General features: G+C 41.2%; 1 protein-coding gene across 5 annotated transcripts; it reads right to left on the bottom strand.

Moving 5' to 3' along the window:
• Positions 1-1,919: 1,919 nt before the first annotated feature.
• Positions 1,920-16,763, bottom strand: LOC135539824 (ADP-ribosylation factor GTPase-activating protein 1-like). 5 transcript variants are annotated; one of them, XM_064965972.1, is made up of 14 exons: positions 16,581-16,763; positions 16,195-16,265; positions 15,850-15,959; positions 15,200-15,371; positions 14,933-15,033; positions 14,724-14,810; positions 10,047-10,161; positions 9,780-9,836; positions 9,656-9,688; positions 6,520-6,549; positions 5,792-5,848; positions 5,302-5,361; positions 4,797-4,864; positions 1,920-4,688 (listed from the first exon to the last, which is right to left on the bottom strand). In XM_064965972.1, the coding sequence occupies exons 2-14, from the start codon at positions 16,252-16,254 to the stop codon at positions 4,307-4,309; spliced, it is 1,332 nt and encodes a 443-aa protein (XP_064822044.1). In that variant the 5' UTR covers positions 16,255-16,265; positions 16,581-16,763; the 3' UTR covers positions 1,920-4,306. The 5 variants fall into 5 exon arrangements, with proteins under 5 accessions (XP_064822044.1, XP_064822045.1, XP_064822046.1 ...); XM_064965973.1 differs by lacking the exon at positions 16,581-16,763 and adding an exon at positions 16,421-16,574; XM_064965974.1 differs by lacking the exon at positions 6,520-6,549.
• Positions 16,764-21,228: the final 4,465 nt, after the last annotated feature.

Below are 21,228 nucleotides of genomic sequence, written 5' to 3' on the forward strand. Positions count from 1 at the left end.
AATTCAGAGTGAAAAGGAAGCTTGTACAGAATAAAAATATTCCAAGACATGCATCCTGTTTTCAACAAGACTAGAGTAATACAGCAAAAAATGTGGCAAAGCAATTAACCTTTGTTGTGTTTGGGGCAAATCCCATACAACAGAGTACCTCTCCATATTTTCAAGCGTAGTGGTGGCTGCATCATGTTTTGGGAATGCTTGTTATTGTTTAGTGGCAAGTTTTTTTTAGGATAAAACAAAAATAATACATGGAATGGAAGCAAAACACGGGCAAAATCCTAGAGGAAAACTGGTTCAGTCTGCTTCCCAACAGACACTGGGAGATTAATTCCCCTTTCAGTAGGACAGTAGGACAATAACACAAAACACAAGGTCAAATCTACACGGGAGTTGCTTACCAAGAAGACACTGAATATGGCTGAGTTACAGTTTTGACTTAAATCTAGTTGAAAATCTATGGCAAGACCTGAAAATGGTTGTCTATCAATGATCAACAACCAAATTGACAGAGCTTGAAGAATTTTGAAAAGAATATTGAGCAAATTTTGAACACTCCAAGTGTTCAAAAATTATAGAATTACCCAGAAAGACTCGGATGTAATCACTGCCAAAGTTGCTTCTACAAAGTATTGACTCAGGGGTGTGAATACTTATGGAAATTACATGTACTATATATACACAAAAATATATGTGGACACCCCATTCAAATTAGTGGATTCAGCTATTTTAGCCACACTGGTTGTTGAAGCGTAAGATTTAACACAGCCATGCAATCTCCATAGACAAACATTGGCCTTACTGAACAGCTTAGAGACTTTCAACGTTGCACTGTCCAAGGATGCCACCTTTCCAACAAGTCAGTTCATCAAATGTTCTGCCCTGCTCGATCTGCCCCGGTCAACTGTAAGTGCTGATATTGTGAAGTGGAAACGTCTAGGAGCAACAACGGCTCAGCCGCGAAGTGGTAGGCCACACAAACTCACAGAATGGTGATAATCGTCTGTGGAAAGGGGTTCTCTGGAGTGACAAATGACGCTTTACCATCTGGTAGTCCAAGGAATGAATCTGGGTTTTGGATGACAGGAGAACACTACCTGCCCCAATGCATAGCGCCAACTGTATAGTTTGGTTGAGGAGGAATAATGGTCTGGGACTGTTTTTTTATGGTTCGGGCTAGGCCTCTTAATTCCAGGGAAGGGAGATCGTAATGCTTCAGTATACAATGACATTGTAGATGATTCTGTGCTTCCAACTTCGAGGCAACAGTTTTGGAAGGCCCTTTCCAGTTTCAGCATGACAACGCCCTCGTGCACAAAGCGAGGTCCATACAGAAATGGTTTGTCGAGATTGGTGTGGAAGAACTTGACTGGCCTGCACAGAGCCCCAACCTCAATACCATCAAACACCTTTGGGATGAATTGGACCGCTGACTGCGAGCCAGGCCTAATCGCCCAACATCAGTGACCGACCTCACTAATGCTCGTGGCTGAATGGATGTAAATCCCCACAGCAATGTTCAACATCTAGTGGAAAACCATCCCAGAAGTGTAGAGGATGTTATAGCAGCAAAGGGGGACCAACTCCATGTTAATGCCCATGATTTAGGTATAAGATGTTTGACAAGCAGGTGTCCACATACTTTTGGTCACGTAGTGTATTTCTGAATTTCATTTTCAATACATTTGAAAAAAATTCTAACAACATGTTTTCAATTGGTCATTATGGGGTATTGTGTGTAGATGGGTGAGAGAAAAAAGCTATTTAATCCATTTTCAATTCAGGCTGTAAGACAAAATGTGGAATAAGTCAAGGGGTATGAATACATACTGAAGCCACTGTACATATACCCATAACTGTACATTTTACACATACATATTACAGTACTATAAGGGACAAGCCTAAAGTAATTATGGTTCACATGAGATTCAAGAGCATTGGAAGAAATTCCCTTTAATCAATCACCAATATGGAATGCTTGTTTAGATAAGTTTGTGGAACTCAACTCCCAATCGCTACGTTCACCATCAGGCTGGTTCACCATCCAGGCTGTGTGCTTCGTCATAAAACTTAATATAGTACAAAAAAAGTCAAAGCATCAGAAATATGGAGGCAAACTGTAAACAGCAGCACCTCGTTTTATGATCATATTTTATCATTTGATCATACATGCTGTCCATTCAATAACGGAAAACACACCCCCAAACACACACTTAAAACCAAATGGACACCGGTTTATCAATAGATAGACTATGAGGACAGATCTTTAAGGCTTGTAACACAACATTAAAATAGAGGGTGGGGAGAGTGCAATACCGCAAAACATGCACTACTACACAAGCGTTGCAGTTAGTCATTAAAGTTATCCTGGTGTGTAGAAAACAACTCAGACAGTCTTTGTTTCTCATTTAGCAGAAGCATTTCTCGTTCACACAAGACAATGCAAGCCACGCCACATCAGCCCATATTGCTGTGGTTCCACCAGGAAAACAGCTAGGGGAAGGAAATGCCAACAATCTGGTGCAATTAAGAAATAGTAGCCTTGCCTTGTTCTCTTTTTCATGAGTGAAAAAAATAATCTAGGCAACGCCACTCTCTCACATAGATACAAGGGTGAAATTGAGAGTTCCAACGTGAGACATTACAAGGGGAGATAGTCATTTTTCACAGATTAGCCTAGTTCCTACTGTTTACTATGGAAAAGCCAGCAATTCAGAGGACATAGAAATGCCCATTTATCCCCTGCATACGAACACAAAAACATGTAAAATCGAACAGGGGCAAGGGATTACATGGCTGAAGTTTGCATGTCAATGTAAAACATCGGACTCATCTTAGAAGTCCAGCGAAAAGCTCTTTCAAAATTGGCAGTATTCAACCTCACTCCTTGAGAAGTAACTGTCCGTATCAAACTGAAATTCGTATCAAAGATTCTTACATGACTGGCCTGAGACGTGTTCTTTGCCCATTGTCTGTTTTAACATGAAAACGAAAACTTGGATGCAACACTTAACACAGACATGGAGACTGAAAAGATCAACTTAATGAGAAAGCTTCTTTTTTTTTTTGGTGTGTGTGTGTTGAGGACAATAGACGCAACTAGACTATACTAGATCCCACTGAGGTCACAGAAGGTTGCTGAGGTCACAGAAGGTTGCTGTGGTGGTCCCACAGGTTCGGCAGTATTACATGCAATGAACCATAAGTCAGAGTTACAGTCCCTGCACGAAAAACAAATGTGTCCAGTTCTCAACACACACACAATAATTGTACAGCTTACCACATTAAATTAACACATTATCATTTATATTAGTTATCTGCTGCGATTAATGTCATGCGATCGACAACCACTGATTGGGTGGTGGAATAGTACTTTAACACTGTCAACTGCTTTTTAGACTAGGTTGTATTAAAACCTAAAATGTACTTATCCCCTGTTCCTCATCAAAATAACCAAGTCGTACCGACTCATAAGAGTTTTCTCTTCAGGTTTCAATGAATACGGCTGAGAATGGAAAGAAAAAAATATTGGTAAAATACTATACTTGCATCACATGAATCCAGCAGCTACATTTTATACATATAACGCCATTGCACAATGTTAAGCATCATCATACCAAGGTTAGCTGCAGTCGTAAATTGACACACAAAAAATTGACACACGTAAGTTTTAGTCCACACAGACCGCACTGTTGGGGTGCAAGGGATGCTGGCTTTACACGACAGTACACTAAATTGGATTCCAGTTCCTTGTCAATTTCATTATGCATAAATTGAGTGTGGAAACTCAGAAAGTTGAAATCCCAGTTTTTTAAGGGATAAACACTGACAGACCGGGCTCCTCTCACTCTAAAAACTCTGGTTGAGTAGGTGACTGCCGCCATCTTTAGTTGAGGATGATGTATTAAAATGTCAGACTATAGACTCATTAAACCAAGATGGGACCTTGCCTTCTAATATGGAGATAACTTTAAATGTGACATAAGATGATGATGACTCTGCTTACATTTAGATTGAACTCCTGTAATGAATTAAAGAAATGTATATACATCCAGGCAAAATTAAATAGACTGCAACCTTCCTTTAAAATGTGTAAATATTCAGGAATACTCAGTGTGCGTTGAGATCAATTCCATTTCAATTAGTTCTTATTGAGTGATAAATACATACTGAACTGGCATTGAACTCAACCCAGGTTAGAGACAGAACTGTGCAACTGTAAAAGTGCCTGTGAGAAGGAAGGAAAGAGAGAATGGCGGTGAAGGTAGAGGAAGAGAAATAGAGCTGGGGACGATTGTGAGTGAGGCCTCTACCAGTCTGCATTGTCCCAGGTTTCCTCAGCAGGTTTGGTGGGGGCGGCTGCGGGGCTTTTCTTGCCCTTGGTCTCTCCCCCAGCAGCGTTGTCCCAGTTGTTGTCCCAGACCTCCCAGCTGTCTCCAGTGCTGTGTTTGTTGTTGGATGCCGCCTTCGAGCCCCAGTTGTCCCAGCTGTCGGAGCTCTTCTTCTCAGCGGCAGAGTTGTCGACGTTGGTCCAACTGTCGCTGCTTGGGGACTTCTTGGGCTTGGAGGAGCTGGCGCTGCCAAAGGATGTCCAGAAGTCCTGCGCAGGGACCTGGCCTAGTTCTGGGCCTGAGGAGTTGAACTGGTAACCTTCAGTGGCGTCCATGTTCTGGTAGCTCTCTCCTTCTGACCTGTGGGAGAGGGTTCGTCACAAAGAGGGGAAACGGTTATCTCAGAAATAAAGACCCTCAACTGACACATCACTATGCCAAATTCCAGATTTAATCATTTTGATTTACCCGTCCTCGGGCTTTCCAGCAAAGAAGTCAGTCATGTCTTTCCAGCCTTTTGCACTAGCATCCTGAACCTGAGAAGAGGGAACACATGTCAAACAAAATTGAGAAAACAACAAGACATAAAATGTTGATAAAAAGTCTATAACACTCACCAAAACAAGTTTACAAATCAAGTTTATCAGATTCACAATAGTTCATTGAGCAAAGTAAAGGTTGTGTAAGGTTGTACAAGTTAATATGAGTACAATTCAATCTACACAGTACTCACCACCAGAATAACAATAGCAGCAAGAGAAAAGGGAGATACAAATTGCATGAATATCTTCAAAATGTACATCAACACACCCAAACTAGTCTCCTTTTCAGAGTAAGCAGTGCGATGACAGCACCAACGTATTTTGCCCTGCTAAACTTAGGCTAATTCCTGATGAATGCATAGCTTCCCACGACCCTTGCTCAGGAGACTGGTTGTAGGTGTGCAATGTGGCAGAGGTCTGCCTTCTCCTACCTTGGATGCCAGCCCAGTAATGCCGACGGACATTTCATCTAGCAACTTGCCATCTTTAACCTGGACAAGCCAAATCACCATTAATGGAAATGGAGACAACTCACAGCATCAAGAGGTGGGTGTGTAAATCAGGACATCACCACACAGGCTAGCTTAGGCAGTGTTTCTAATTGTGAACAGTTGCACATTTTATTGTGCACAATGGAATTAGTCTTAGATTTTATTTTACTGAGAGGACAATAATGTGATGATTAGCCTACTTATGAGACAGGTGATTTCTGTTAAGTCTCAGTCAAGATAGATTTGAAAACACCCATTTTAAGAAGCTATGTGGAATTTTTCTACATCAAGCAATTAGCTATTGCACATGCACAGTGCACACTATAGTCAGTCACTAGAGCAGACACATTCCAAAGGAGACAATGCAAATCAAATGTAAAGCTGGTTTTATGAAGCATATTAGCCTATTAACTCAACTTTAAACAGTTACCTTTTCGTGGGTAGGTTTGATAACATTCTCATTTAATGTCTGTCCTAACTCTGTGGCCTAGTTGGGAGTGACAGGGAGAAGATGTGTGAATTAAACAGAACAGTTCGACATTCACGACAATGCAAGACAGACACTGACTGAATTTCTGAGTAGCAGGAAGCTGAGGCAGGCGAGGGAACTGTCATTCCATTCACTAGGACATTAAACAAGCACAGTCAGCACAGCGAGGGCTGACCCTCAAAGGGAACTGAGCAATGGAACGGTCATGCAGGAATAAATAACTATGGTTGGCGAGTACAAAACAAGTGGTCATCATGTTGATTATTATGCCAAGATTTCTTTCTTTGTAAATGACAGGAATGTTCACACTCCTTGAATGGTTTCTCAACCATGGTCTTAATGGGCCACTAAAGTGAACGTGACCAAGAACTTCATAATAATTAATTGAATAATAATAATTTAAACTACGACAAGATTATCCATCAACTGCTAAATATGTTTTTCTGTCTGCAGCCAAGAAAAGCTCAATGTAACACTACTGGTTAGGCTAACTGTACTTATCCACCATTTTGCAGTGGAGGGTCTGGTCAATTTCACATACATTTTCAGACAGGACACCGATGACCGGCCGACAAGCTTAGGGTGGGAATGAATACATTCATGAAAACAATGAGTAAAATGGGATGCAGGAATATGGACAAAGAGCATGCATTTGTTATTGATTTTACCGGCTCTGGGGGCAGCTTATAGCCCCTTAACTACGTCCAGAGAAAGCAAGGAAGTTAAAGAAGCGACAAACAGTTCAAACTACAGTAATGTTCACAGAATAAGGTCAGTTATTTATGTCCAGTTCATTTATGAGCAAAAATAAAAAGGGAAACCTGTGGAAGAAAATCTGTGTTCCATGAGCTCTAAAGGCTAAACATTTGCACTGCTGTTTCTGCTGCAGAGGGAATCACATACAGTGGTGCATCCATAGAATTAAGTTATATCTGGAATAATGGTTTTTCTGTGGGTACATCATATGGAATTAGGAGGTTGAACCTCTTAACCAATACATGAAAATGTCTTACTCAAATAAATTACTCTAGCTTGGTATTTCCTGAGAGTGGGGGCTAGAACTATTTATCTTTAGCAGATCATCAAGACTATCCACACTGACTATATGCCCATCCACGGGTCTCTACCTACTCAGACAACTGTTAAAATTATTATTGGATTAGATTAATTACTCCATTATGCTGCTGTCCATTGATTACGATTACCATTAGTATTTACCTATTTGTCCTGCTACTAGTCACTATTACTCTTGTTTACATGTACAGTATATTTTACCATTAGTATATTACCATAAGTATTTATACTGAGTATATAAATTGCTCCTTCAATTACAGACTAACCAGGTGAAAGCTATGATCCCTTATTTGATGTCACTTGTTAAATCCACTTCAAACCAGTGTAGCTAGATGAAGGGGAGGAAACAGGTTACAGAGCCTTGAGACATGGATTGTGTACGTGTGCCATTCAGAGGGCAAGACAAAATATTTAATTGACTTTGAACAGGGTATGGTAGTTGGTGCCAGGCGCACAGGTTTGTGACAAGACCTGCAACGCTGCTGGGTTTTTCACGCTTTTCACGCTCAACCGTTTCCTGTGTGTATCAAGAATGGTCCACCAGCCTCCCGGGTGGCGCAGTGGTTAAGGGCGCTGTACTGCAGCGCAATCAGAGACTCTGGGTTCGCGCCCAAGCTCTGTCGTAACCGGCCGCGACCGGGAGGTCCGTGGGGCTACACACAATTGGCCTAGCGTCGTCCGGGTTAGGGAGGGCTTGGTCAGTAGGGATGTCCTCGTCTCATCGTGCACCAGCGACTCCTGTGGCGGGCCAGGCGCTGTGCGTGCTAACCAAGGTTACCAGGTACACAGCGTTTCCTCCGACACATTGGTGCGGCTGGCTTCCGGGTTGGATGCGCACTGTGTTAAGAAGCAGTGCGGCTTGGTTGGGTTGTGTATCGGAGGACGCATGACTTTCAACCTTCGTCTCTCCCGAGCCCGTACGGGAGTTGTAGCGATGAGACAAGATAGTAGCTACTAAAAACAATTGGATACCACGAAATTGGGGAGAAAAAGGGGTAAAATAAAAAATGTAAATGGTCCACCACCCAAAGGACATCCAGGCAACTTGACAACTGTGGGAAGCATTGAATTCAGTATGGGCCAGCATACCTGTGGAACGTATTCACCTCATGAAGCAGGAATGCAGGAAAGAACAGCTTAAATAAGCAAAGAGAAACAACAGTCCATCATAACTTTAAGACATCAAGGTCAGTCAATGCGTAAAATTTCAGTCGCAAAAACGTGCAGCCACAAAAACTGGCTCATGAGGATTGCCACAGGAAAGAAAGACCCAGAGTTACCTCTGCCGCAGAGGATAAGTTACCAGCCTCAGAAATTGCAGCCCAAATAAATGCTTCAGAGTTCAAGTAACAGACTCATCTCAACATCAACTGTTCAGAGGAGACTGTGTGAATCAGGCCTTCATGGTCGAATTGCTGCAAAGAAACCACTACTAAAGGACACCAATAATAAGAAGAGACTTGCTTGGGCCAAGAGATACGAGCAATGGACATTAGACCAGTGGAAATCTGTTGTCTAAATTTGACATTTTTGCTCCCAACCGCCAAGTCTTTGTGAGACGCAGGTGAACGGATGACCTCCGCATGTGTGGTTCCCACCGTGAAGCAAGGAGGTGGTGGTGTGATGGTGATTTGCTGGTGACACTGTCAGTGATTTATTAAGAATTCAAGGAACACTTAACCAGCATGGCGACCACAGCATTCTGCAGTAATACCCAATCCCATCTGGTTTGCGCTAATGTGGGACTATTTGTTTTTCAATTGGAAAATGACACAACACTCCTCCAGGCTGTGTAAGGGCTAATTGACCAAAAAAGAGAGTGATGGAGTTCTGCATCAGATGACTTGGCCTCCACAATCACCCGACCTCAACCCAATTGAGATGGTTTGGGATGAGTTGGAACGCAGAGTGAAAGAAAAGCAGCCAAAGAGTGCTGAACTCCTTCAAGACTGTTGGAAAAGCATTCCAGGTGAAGCTGGTTGAGAGAATGCCAAGAGTGTGCAAAGCTGTCATCAAGGCAAAGGGTGGCTACTTTGAAGAATCCAAAATATATTTTGATTTGTTTAACACTTTGGGTTCCTACATGATTCCATGTGTTATTTCATAGTTTTGATGTCTTCACTATAACGCTAGAATTTAGAAAATATTAAGAATAAAATAAAAACCCTTGAATGAGTACGTGTCCAAACTTTTAACTGGTACTGTGTATCATACCAAATCAAATTACGTTTTATTTGTCACATGCGTCGAATACAACAGGTGTAGTAGACCTTACTGTGAAATGCTTACTTACAAGCCCTTAAATCAACAATGCAGTTCATGAAATAGTTTATTTATTTATGCATAAACCCACCTCAACCACTCTAGTAAACCTGCACATTGAATAAAGGTACTGGCACTGACCTAAACATACTCTTGCATTCTCGTGTTTAAAAAAAATAAATAACTCATTGTAGTTATTATTATTGTTATCATCACTGCATTGTTGGAAAGAGCTCTGAAGGTAAGAATTTCCCTGTACTGCTTTACACCTATTGTATCCTGTGCATGTGGCGAATAAACTTTGAAACCTATTTATTACTTGTGTCAAGCGAGCATAATAACATTCATATAAATAGTTGCAAAATGATGCTAGTAAAACAAACCTTAACAATATCTTAATAGTAACTAAAAGTTTTAAAAACTTGGTGCTAATCAATCGGGTACTAATGAACTGAAAGAAAGTAATACCTTTAGAGTTGCTGAGGTTGCAAGTTTTGCAGTCTGTTCCAGTGAAAAGACAGAAAAAAAGCTATTAATAAACAGTGAAATTAAGTCCTGTGACAGGATAACAGCTTTCCTTGGAGATACTTACATTATCTTTGGCGACTGCTGCAATTTTGCTTGCTCCGATTGTGAAATTGCTCCAGCCCTATCAAACAAAACATGTCACACACAATTCACCACGGCAGATATCTTGAACTCTGCGTCCCAAATAGACACGAGTCACCATGACAGATACCTTAAACTCCATGTCTGTGTCCCAAATATAGGGAATATAGTGCCATTTGGGAACCCCCCCCCCCCCCTTTACTTCAGGGCCACGCAGATTCCCAGATGCTGTGCCATATTACTGCCGTACCGAGTAAATGGAAGATAGAGCGTTGTTCAGGACATCATCCTCCTTCTTCTCTGGGGTCGGTGTATTCCCAAAGCCAACATAGCGGTTCTCCTGATTCCCACTATAACCGCCACCACTACAGGGGAAATTGTATGTTTGCATAAATTATAAGTCTTCATAAAAAGGTGAGCAAAACCATAATAAATTACATTTAGGATATGCTTTTATGTAACGTGACTTACAATCATGCGTACGCATATGGGTGGTCCCAGCGGGAAAGGAAAAAAATGACAAATATGGATGAAATTGATCTTAAAGCAAAAGTACAAATGTGTACTTTGTGGTATCTTACTGTTGGATTAAGACCCTGTGCTATACATTGGTTGAGCATTTACAGATAAAGTCTTGAAAGTTGTTAGTTAAAATTATGGTTAAGAACATAAAGAGAAAATCAGATTCAAGTTATCGTTAAACAATAGTCAAATGTGCTCTGTGGCATCTTACTTTTGGATTTAGACTGTGCTTTCTGGGTACAATATGTTAACAGTGCATTCGGAAAGAATTCAGAATCCTTGACTTTTTCCACATTTTGTTACGTTACAGCCTTATCCTAAAATGGATTACATAGTTTCCCCCCCTCACCAACATACACACAATAACCCATAATGACAAAGCAAAAACAGGTTTTTAAAAGTGTTTACACAAGTATTTAGACCCTTCACTAAGTACTTTGTTGAGGCACCTTTGGCAGCAATTACAGCCTCGAGTCTTCTTGGGTATGTTGACACAAGCTTGGCGCTGTAAACTGTCCATCCAGACTCATATTAAACATCTCCAATCCAAAATGAAATCTAGAATCGGCTTCCTATTTCGCAACAAAGCCTCCTTCATTCACGCAGCCAAACATACCCTCGTAAAACGGACTATCCTACCGATCCTCAATGTCATTTACAAAATAGCTTCCAATACTCTACTCAGCAACCTGGATGCAGTCTATCACAGTGCCATCCGTTTTGTCACCAAAGCCCCATATACTACCCACCACTGCGACCTGTATGCTCTAGTCGGCTGGCCCTTTCTACATATTCGTCGCCAGACCCACTGGCTCCAGATCATCTATGCTAGTTAAAGCTCCACCTTATCTCAGCTCACGATAACAACACCCACCCGTAGCACGCGCTCCAGCAGGTATATCTCACTGGTCATCCCCAAAGCCAACACCTACTTTGGCCTCCTTTCCTTCCAGTTCTCTGCTGCCAATGACTGGAACGAAATGCAAAAAAAATAAGTACATTTAAAATAAAATAAGTACATTTAAAATAAAATAAAATAAATATATATATATATATATATATATATTTATTTTTTTTAATCGCTGAAGCTGGAGACTTATATTTCCCTCACTAACTTTAAAACATCAGCTATCTGAGCAGCTAACCGATCGCTGCAGCTGTACATAACCAATCTGTAAATAGCCCACCCAATCTACCAACCTCATCCCCATTTTTTAATTTACTTTTCTGCTCTTTTGCACACCAGTATTTCTACTTGCACATCACCATCTGCTCATCTATCACTCCGGTGCTAATTTGCTAAATTGTAATTACTTCGCTACTATGGCCTATTTATTGCCTTACCTCACACCATTTGCACACACTGTATATAGACTTTTTTCTATTGTGTTATTGACTGTATGTTTGTTTATTCCATGTGTAACTCTGTTGTTTGTGTCACACTGCTTTGCTTTATCTTGGCCAGGTCGCAGTTGTAAATGAAAACTTGTTCTCAACAACTTACCTGGTTAAATAAAGGTGAAAAAAATATGTATTTATGGAGTTTCTCCATTCTTCTCTGCAGATCCTCTCAAGCTCTGTCAGGTTGGATGGGGAGTGTTGCTGCACAGCTATTTTCAAGTCTCTCCAGAGATGTTTGATCATGTTCAAGTCCGGGCTCTGGCTGGGCCACTCAAGAACATTCAGAGACTTGTCAAGAAGCCACTCCTGGATTGTCTTGGCTGTGTGCTTAGGGTCGTTGTCCTGTTGGAAGGTGAACTTCGCCCCAGTCCTGAGAGGATCTCTCTATACTTTGCTCTGTTCATCTTTCACTTGATCCTGACTAGTCTCCCAGTCCCTGCCGAAGAAAAACATTCCCACAGCATGATGTTGCAACCAACATGCTTCACCGTAGGGATGGTATTGTCCATGTGATGAGCGGTGCCTGGTTTCCTCCAGACAAGACGCTTGGCATTCAGGCCAAAGAGTTCAATCTTGATTTCCTCAGATTAGAGAGTCCTTTAGTCATTTAAGCAAATTCCAAGCGGGCTGTCATGTGCCTTTTACTGAGAAGTGGCTTCTGTCTGGCCACTCTACCACAAAGGCCTGATTGGTGGAGTGCTGCAGAGATGGTTGTCCTTCTGGAAGGTTCTCTCATCTCCACAGAGGAACTCTGGAGCTCTGTCGGAGTGACCATCAGGTTCTTGGTCACCACCCTGACCAAGGCCCTTCTCCCCCGATTGCTCAGTTTGGTTGGGTGGCCAGCTCTAGGAAGAGTCTTGGTGGATTCAAACTCTTCCATTTAATAATGATGGAGGCCACTGTGTTCTTGGGGACCTTCAATCCTGCAGAATATATATATTTTTTTTAAATTGCTACTCTTCCCTAGGGGACAGGATTGTGCCTCGACACAATCCTGTCTAGGAGCTCTAGGGACAATTCCTTCGACCTCATTGCTTTTACTCTGACATGCACTGTCAACTATGGGACCTTGTATAGACAGGTGTTTTACTTTATTTCACCTTTATTTAACCAGGTAGGCCAGTTGAGAACAAGTTCTCATTTACAACTTCTACCTGGCCAAGATTAAGCAAAACAGTGCGACACAAACACAGTGTTACACATGGAATAAACAAATGTACAGTCAATAACACAATAGAAAGGTTTATATACAGTTTGTGCAAATGAAGTAAGATTAGGGAGATAAGGCAATAAATAGGCCATAGTGGTGAAATGATTACAATTTAGCAATTACTCACTGGAGTGATAGATGTGCAGAAGATGAATATGCAAGTAGAGATACTGAGGTGCAAAGGAGCAAAAAAATGACAAGCTCTGAAACTAGATTGCATAGCGGAGAAGGTACGGTGGGATTCGAAATGGTCAGTGATCTGTTTGTTAACTTGGCTTTCGAAGACCTTAGAAAGACAGGGTAGGATAGATATAGGTCTGTAACAGTTTAGGTCTAAGGTGTCTCCCCCTCTGAAGAGGGGGATCTCAAACGATACAAAAGAGGTTGAACAGGCTAGTAATAGGGGTTGCAACAATTGCGGATCATTTTCGAAAGAGAGGGTCCAGATTGTCTAGCCCAGCTGATTTGTAGGGGTCCAGACTTTGCAACTCTTTCCAAACATCAGCTATCTGGATTTGGGTGAAGGAGAAATCGGGGAGGCTTGGGCAAGTTGCTGTGGGGGGGTGCAGAGCTGTTGACCGGGGATAGGGGTAGCCAGGTAGAAAGCATGGCCAGCAGTAGAAAAATGCTTATTGAAATTCTCAATTATCATGGATTTATCGATGATGACAGTGTTTCCTAGCCTTGGTGCAGTGGGAAGAGGTGCTCTTATTCTCTGTGGACTTTCCAGTGTCCCAGAACTTTTTGGAGTTTGTGCTACAGAATGCAAATTTATGTTTGAAAAAGCTAGCCTTTGCTTTCCTAACTGCCTGTGCATATTAGTTCCTAGCTTCCCTGAAAAGTTGCATATCGCGGGAGGCTGTTCGATGCTAATGCAGAACGCCAAATATGTTTTTGTGCTGGTCAAGGGCAGTCAGGTCTGGAGTGAACCAAGGGCTATATCTGTCCCTGGTTCTGCATTTTTGAATGGGGCATGCTTATGGTGATGGTGAGGAAAACGCTTAAATAATAACCAGGCATCCCTTCCCCAGGGGACAGGATCATGTCCAATCAATAGAATTTACCACAGGTGGACTCTATTCAAGTTGTAGAAACATCTCATGATGATCAATGGAAACAGGATGAACCTAAGCTCAATTTTGGGTCTCATAGCAAAGGGTTTGAATACTCAGGTAAATAAGCAAACAATTCAAAAAATTATATTGTGTGTAGATTGAACATTTTTTATTTAATCAATTTTAGAATACGTCTGTAACGTAACAAAATGTGGAAAAAGTCAAGGTGTCTGAATACTTTCCAAATGCACTGTATACACACACAAAACATTAAGGACACCTGCTCTTTCCATGACAGACTGACCCCTATGATCCCTTATTGATGTCACTTGTTAAATCCACTTCAATCAGTGTAAATGAAGGGCAGGAGTGAGGTTAAAGAAGGATTTTCAAGCTTTGAGACAATTGAGACAGACTATGTGTGCCATTCAGAGGGTGAATGGGCAACAAAAGATTTAAGTGCCTTTGAATGGGGTATGGTAGTAGGTGCCAGGCGCACCAGTTTGTGTCAAGAACTGCAGAGATGCCTGGTTTTCACGCTCAACTATTTCCAGTGTGTATCAAGAATGGTCCACCACCCAAAGGGAATCCAGTCAACTTGACACAACTGTGGGAAGCAATGGAATGGAATCAACATGAGCCAGCATCCTGGTGGAATGCCTTGTGAAGTCCATGCCTGACAAATTGAGGCTGTACATCTGCTTCAGAGACAAGCAAGTCATGGATACAATGGTCTCACCTCTGATAAGAGTTCACATCGTCACTCAACCAGTCCTCAAACACCTTGTCTGAAGGGTGTCCCGAGTTCTGGCCAGGGCCCCCTGAGCTACATTGGAAAACCAACCACAGGTTATTTTGGGATGTGATAATATTGGAAATTAGTATTTTGAAAATATTCAAGTCATTGAATACTTTAGTCATATGAAATAACACTCTTTTCACCCTTACCGATGAGACGTCGAAAGTCCGGTCTTAGCCTGAGGCGGAGTCCAGTCCTTGGCAGAGGAAGTTTCAATAGACCACTCTTTTCCCTCTGCAATGGTTGCAACCTGTCAATCGAATAAAGGAGGTATGCATTTCAGTGAGTGAGACCATAATAGATGTACTGTTTGATCTCAGCATTGGAAATTCAGAAATGTTGATTTGGAGTGTCCCCGGCAACTTTATTATGTACATGACCATTAAAATAATGACTCAGAAGGGAGGCTTCCTTACCTTGTCTCTGAAAAGTGCAGCAGGTCTGCTGTTATATTTGTCCTGCATGGTCCAGGTGGCATCGTAATCCTCTTGGAGTTCCAGAAACATACGAAACTTTCCGTTCCCTCCCGCCTTCATCTTCTCCAGCTCAATGTCCTTCCACTTGTCCATGGTAACAGAGCGCACAAAGCTACAGTACAGAGATCACATTAGGGGTTAAATACTTCCAAACCGACTTGACAGGAAATGTTACTTAATTTTTTATTTAAGTAGGCATGGGCCCTAATATAAGAAGACATTTGTTCACATTGGGTAGCCTAGTGGTTGGACTAGTAACCAAAAGGTTGCAAGGTACAAATCTGTCGTTCTGCCCCTGAACAGGCAGTTAACCCACTGTTCCTAGGCCATCATTGAAAATAAGAATGTGTTCTTAACTAACTTGCCTAGTAAAATAAAGGTAAAATTTAAAAATTGTATGACTAGGTGGGTATGGTGGGTTAAAGAATATAAGTGGTAATCACCATCTTAGAAGGGCCTGGCTGAAGGCTTGAACAATTACTTATTAAGAGATTCAACAGTAGAGGATTGACATTCATGCACAGACGAGCCTCTGCAGGCAAGCACAAATACCAACAATCAGAAAAATTGGCCTTTTGGAATTTACTCACCTAAGGTGTACTCCCAAGCCTCTGTGTTTGCCAGAACATTCCAGACAAATCCAGATCCCATAGGTCACACTCACCCACTGAGGATTGAAGCCCCCACACTCAAAGCAAAGCTGAGAAAAGAGGAGAAATGTTGGCTCACTATTTGATGTCGATATTTAAAACATGGATGTGGACACTATCACATTGAATATCTCAACAGAAATTGTTCACCCACAAGGTCCTAACGTCAGTGTTCATATTAAACCTTAGATAGTTCAGCCTTGGCCCTTTGGGCAATCACGTCATGACTAAACCAGCTACAACGTTACTGGTCAAACAGCAAGCTAACGTTAGCTAGCTACTCACGTTGTTTTCCTCCTGGGTTCTCACTTCCTTCAAAACTCTTCTGGTCCTTGGGCTTGCCATTTTGACTGACACTGAAGAGAGTAATTATTAGCAATCTTACACATAAATCATGTCCTAGCTTATTCTGTTATCACCAACCAAGCCGGCATCAAAGCAATAACGTGTATAGTTTAGCTAACTGCCAAGCGGCTAACAGGACGCCTTTGACAGACTTTGAAAGCCATACCTTGTTAAATAAACAATATTCAAGCTGACTGCAACTGGAAAGCTGAATGTCATTCAATAGTCTATACTATATATGATAGTGTATCTGAAGAGATCTAATAGTTACTGTAGCTAACTGATGTTAACTACTACTATGCTACTGCTAGCTCGTAGTCTCTTACCAGGCTGGCTATTGTAGAACCTAAAGAACGCGGTGTATAAAGCGTCTCTCTTACTTAGCTAGTTCGATAAGGCTTTTTGCTAAATACGTGGAGTTAAATGACACCCCATTGAGAAGAGCTATGATAGCGGATGGCAAACACTGGTGACCATGTTGACAACTAGCCAGTGGCAGATTTGCCTACGTTGGCATTGCAATGCATTATGGGTATATTGTTTTTTATATAAAGGACTGTGACACCGACATTCAAACACTGTTATGTGGATCATTATTCCATTTGCCTGAGTAATTGTACCTATTAAAATGCAGCATGCATACATAGCCAGCTACAATATTAGTCTATTGAAGATAAATGTCACTTACAGAGCCAAAATGTTAGCGTCATGAGGCTTTCATCTCTGCAATTAGCATATTTTTGAAGGCACTCAGTCATGGTTTGCTGGACAAAGCCTATGGGAAAATCAATGTCGTTTCTGGAGAGATTTGGGAAAAACTCCGAAAATAAGGTCTGTGGTAAACACAGGTTTAGGAGATATCATACGTTTAGATAATATTCATTAGCTAACGTAACTTTTTGTGAATTTTGAAGCATGTATGAACTTTTTTTTAAAGCACATAAAAGGTAAAGGTCATGTTAACTGACTGATATTATCTCATAGAACAAAACGTATTAGATCTACTAAGCCTGTGTTAACCTCAGACCTTATTTTGAGCTTTTATCCCCAAACCATATTTTTTCCCCCCATTCATTTGCCCCATAGGAATGGCTGAACGAACCAGAGGTAAGTCATTTGCGGTTTTTAGGACTACAAATTGGCGAGCTCTATTGATAACACGTTTAGGCTAATTATGCATATGTCGTTTTTTATTGGATTTATTTATGTCAATACTGCTTGCTCATTTCAAATTAACATTCAATGTAGCCTACATTTCATCCCAAATTAAATAGCTAACTAAGCCTAATACTTTTTATAAGGAAAGACACAGCTTTATCAGAGACATTGGTTTACATCATCAGAATAACACCCATATCTAATATTCTACAGGGGTGCGAATCCTATATTTTATTTTGCTTCAACGATTGGAAATTAAGCAACACTTCAAAATAAGCTTTCATAGTCGTGGAGAAATCGAGGCAACTAAATATGAGGCGATTGAGCCATTTGGATCAAACAAGCAACATGCCGGTAGGCCTATTTCTTTGTGCCAACCCCTCCCCACGAGCCAAAGAACAGACCGTGCATGATCCAATACAAAGTGGTTGGAGGTTCATCAGTGGCGAGTTAAGTGCAACCTCAGCCCACTCACACTCCTGGGGTAGCCTTGCTTTAAAGAACTAAGTAAAATAACCTTTAATATATACTGAAAAAATATATAGACGCAACATGCAACAATTTCAACGATTTTAACATTCAATTCTCTGGCAACAGCTCTGGTGGACATTTGTGCAATCAGCAAGCCAATTCCATGCTTCCTCAAAAGTTTAGACATCTGTGGCATTGTTGTGTGACAAAACTGCACATTTTAGAGTGGCCTTTTATTGTCCCCAGCACAAGGTGCACCTGTGTAATAATCATGCTGTTTAATCGGCTTCTAGATATGCCACACCTGTCAGGTGGATGGATTATTTTGGTAAAGGATAAAATGCTGACTAACAGGGATGTAAACACATTTGTGCACAATATTTGAAATAAATAAGGTTTTTGTGTGTGTGGAACAATTCTGGGATATTTTATTTCAGCTCATGAAACATGGGACTAACACTTTACATGTTGTGTTTGTATTTTTGTTCAGTATATATGCCTATACAGTGCATTCAGAAGGTATTCAGATCCCTTGACCTTTTCCATATTTTGTTACTTTACATTTTTTTTCCATCATCAATCTACACAGAATACCCCATAATGACATAGCAAAAAAAAGTTTTTAGAAATGTTTGCAAATGTATTAAAAATAAAGAACTGAAATATCACATTTACATAAGTATTCAGACCCTTTGCTATGAGACTCGAAATTGAGCTCAGGTGCATCCTGTTTCCATTGATCATCCTTGAGATGTTTCTACAACTTGATTGGAGTCCCCCTGTGGTAAATTCTATTGATTGGACATGATTTGGAAAGGCACACACCTGTCTATATAAGGTCCCGTAGTTGACTGTGCATGGTGTGCACCCTTCATAGTGCTGGCTGCCCGGCCAAACTGATCAATCGGGGGAGAAGGCCTTGGTCAGGGAGGTGACCAAGAACCCAATGGTCACTCTGACAGAGCTCCAGAGTTCCTCTGTGGAGATGGGAGAACCTTCCAGAAGGTCCAGACAACAATCTCTGCAGCACCCCACCAATCAGGCCTTTATGGTAAAGTGGCCAGATGGAAGCCACTCCTCAGTAAAAGGCACATGACAGCCAGCATGGAGTTTGCCAAAAGGCACCTAAAGGACTCTCAGACCATGAGAAACAACATTCTCTGGTCTGATGAAATCCAGATTGAACTCTTTGGTCTGAATGCCAAGCGTCACGTCTGATCCCTACGGTGAAGCATGGTGGTGGCCGCATCATGCTGTGTGGATGTTTTTCAGAGGCAGGGACTGGGAGACTCGACAAGATCGAGGGAAAGATGAACGGAGCAAAGTACAGAGAGATCCTTGATGAAAACATGCTCCAGAGCACTCAGGACCTCAGACAGGGGCAAAGGTTAACCTTCCAACAGGGCAACGACCCTAAGCACACAGCCAAGACAACACAGGAGTGGCTTCGGGACAAGTCTCTGAATGTTATTGAGTGGCCCAGCTAGAGCCCGGACCTGAACCCAATCAAACATCTCTGGAGAGACTTGAAAATAGCTGTGTAGCGACATTCCCGTCTAACCTGACAGAGCTTGAGAGGATCTGCAGAGAAGAATGGAAGAAACTCCCCAAATACAGGTGTGCCAAGCTTATAGTGTCATACCCAAGAAGACTTGAGGCTGTAATCACTGCCAAAAGTGCTTCAACAAAGTACTGAGTAAAGGGTCTGAATACTTAGTTGTGGCGGGCCAGACAAGGCCCCTGTGGCCTCATTTATAAACCATGCATAGTAAAAAATATACCCGAAAATGTGCCAGCCCAGTTTTCACGCAAAGTTAGATTTTTGTTTTTAATGAACTTGAGGGGAGAATGTGCTCACCTCCCTGAAAACTTTAGACCAGTGGTCACCAACCTTTTTGGCGTGAAGATCACTTTCGCAGTCAAAATCTACCTCTCAGAATTATTTTAAACACGACTTAAAAATTGTAACCTAAACCTAAACCTATAAAAACAATTCTATAGGAATGAGGTTTGTGCAGTTGGCTTAATACATTATAACAGCATATTGGCTATAAGACTGGCCAGACTATTGTTATTCTCAGACAATATTGGTTGTACTCTGACTTATCATATAGGCTAGTATCAAACTCTGCTGTGGCCAGGGTCATGGAAGCTATAGGCACTGTGGTTGTAGCTATCCGATTAGCCAGCGCAGTAGGCACCCTCGATTTAGCCACAGATCTCCCATGCAACAAATTATCATGCGCAACTATCATTTAATTGGACCTAGTAGAATATATACACTATTGAACAACAATTAGTATTTTGTATGCCGTGCCACGACATGTCAAGAGTTCCAAATGACTCAGCAAATAAAGGGGTGTTTTTATCACCATAAAAAGGTGAGTGGATTTGTGTCTTGCTCATTTAATGCTCATTCAGAAATGTAGTGTGAAATTTACTCAACTGTTATAAATGAGACCACAGGACGACTGTTGTAAAGATCGAGTGCCTGTAATGTCTATATATGCCCACTAGATATCAACATATTCATACAAATGAAGGACACAACTTGGAAACAGCACGTTTGTAGAAGTTTGTAAAACCAGGTATATTCTCATCCACTGCAATAATACACACTTTCTTGAAGAGGTAGAACCCTTTTTCCATTTGATTTGGAATGTTTTGTTGAATATATTGTGCTGTATTCACTAAAAAAAGATTGCAGTTAGACTGCAGTATAACTGCAGTATACTGCAAATACTGCGTCCAAAATAACACTGTTTTTTTTACTGCAGTAATTTTGCAGTGTAACTGCAGTTAAAGTGCAGTATAGTTATTCTGCAATTATTGCCTCCATAATGCCACAGTCGACTGCAGTTACTGCACTTTTTCTTTTTTTGTAAAGGGAATTGTAAAGATATAGAATTACTGAAACATTTTTTATGCAAAGTCAATTGTTTAGGCATCTTTTGTTTTGAAAAACGTGTTCAATACTATAATACCTTTGAGGCATTAGCTCATTAGCTCAGTTCTTTTTCCTGTACAATATAAACTAATTTGAGGCATACAGTAACAAACAGTCGGGAAGTAAAAAAAAAAAAATGAACTTCTGAAAAACCATTTCCCTTACTTATTCAAAATAGACCCTACATGGCTACTAACCTAAAAATGTATTTTATCTGAATCCCTAATCATTTCATCAGTACACATTGTTCTGTGAAACTGTAGAACGTGCTGGATTGTAAAAATGTTACTGTGGGTAATTTGAGGGACCAAAGTACAACCCTATCTTCGGCGGTAGAGATGTGGAGTCCTGTGTAGATGTACAGTGTGCGTTTCTGCTCTCTGCCAAATGCCAATCTT

The sequence above is a fragment of the Oncorhynchus masou genome, chromosome 5 (assembly GCF_036934945.1).
Source record: "Oncorhynchus masou masou isolate Uvic2021 chromosome 5, UVic_Omas_1.1, whole genome shotgun sequence".
Lineage (NCBI taxonomy): Eukaryota > Metazoa > Chordata > Actinopteri > Salmoniformes > Salmonidae > Oncorhynchus > Oncorhynchus masou.

Excerpts from the sequence above, each read along its gene's own strand:
- LOC135539824 (XM_064965972.1), bottom strand. The coding sequence starts at position 16,254 with ATGGCAAGCCCAAGGACCAGAAGAGTTTTGAAGGAAGTGAGAACCCAG. Across the intron at positions 15,960-16,194 it reads GAACCCAGGAGGAAAACAAC|CTTTGCTTTGAGTGTGGGGG; the intron begins GTGAGTAGCTAG and ends CTCTTTTCTCAG. Across the intron at positions 5,362-5,791 it reads TCAAACCTACCCACGAAAAG|GTTAAAGATGGCAAGTTGCT; the intron begins GTAACTGTTTAA and ends TGGCTTGTCCAG.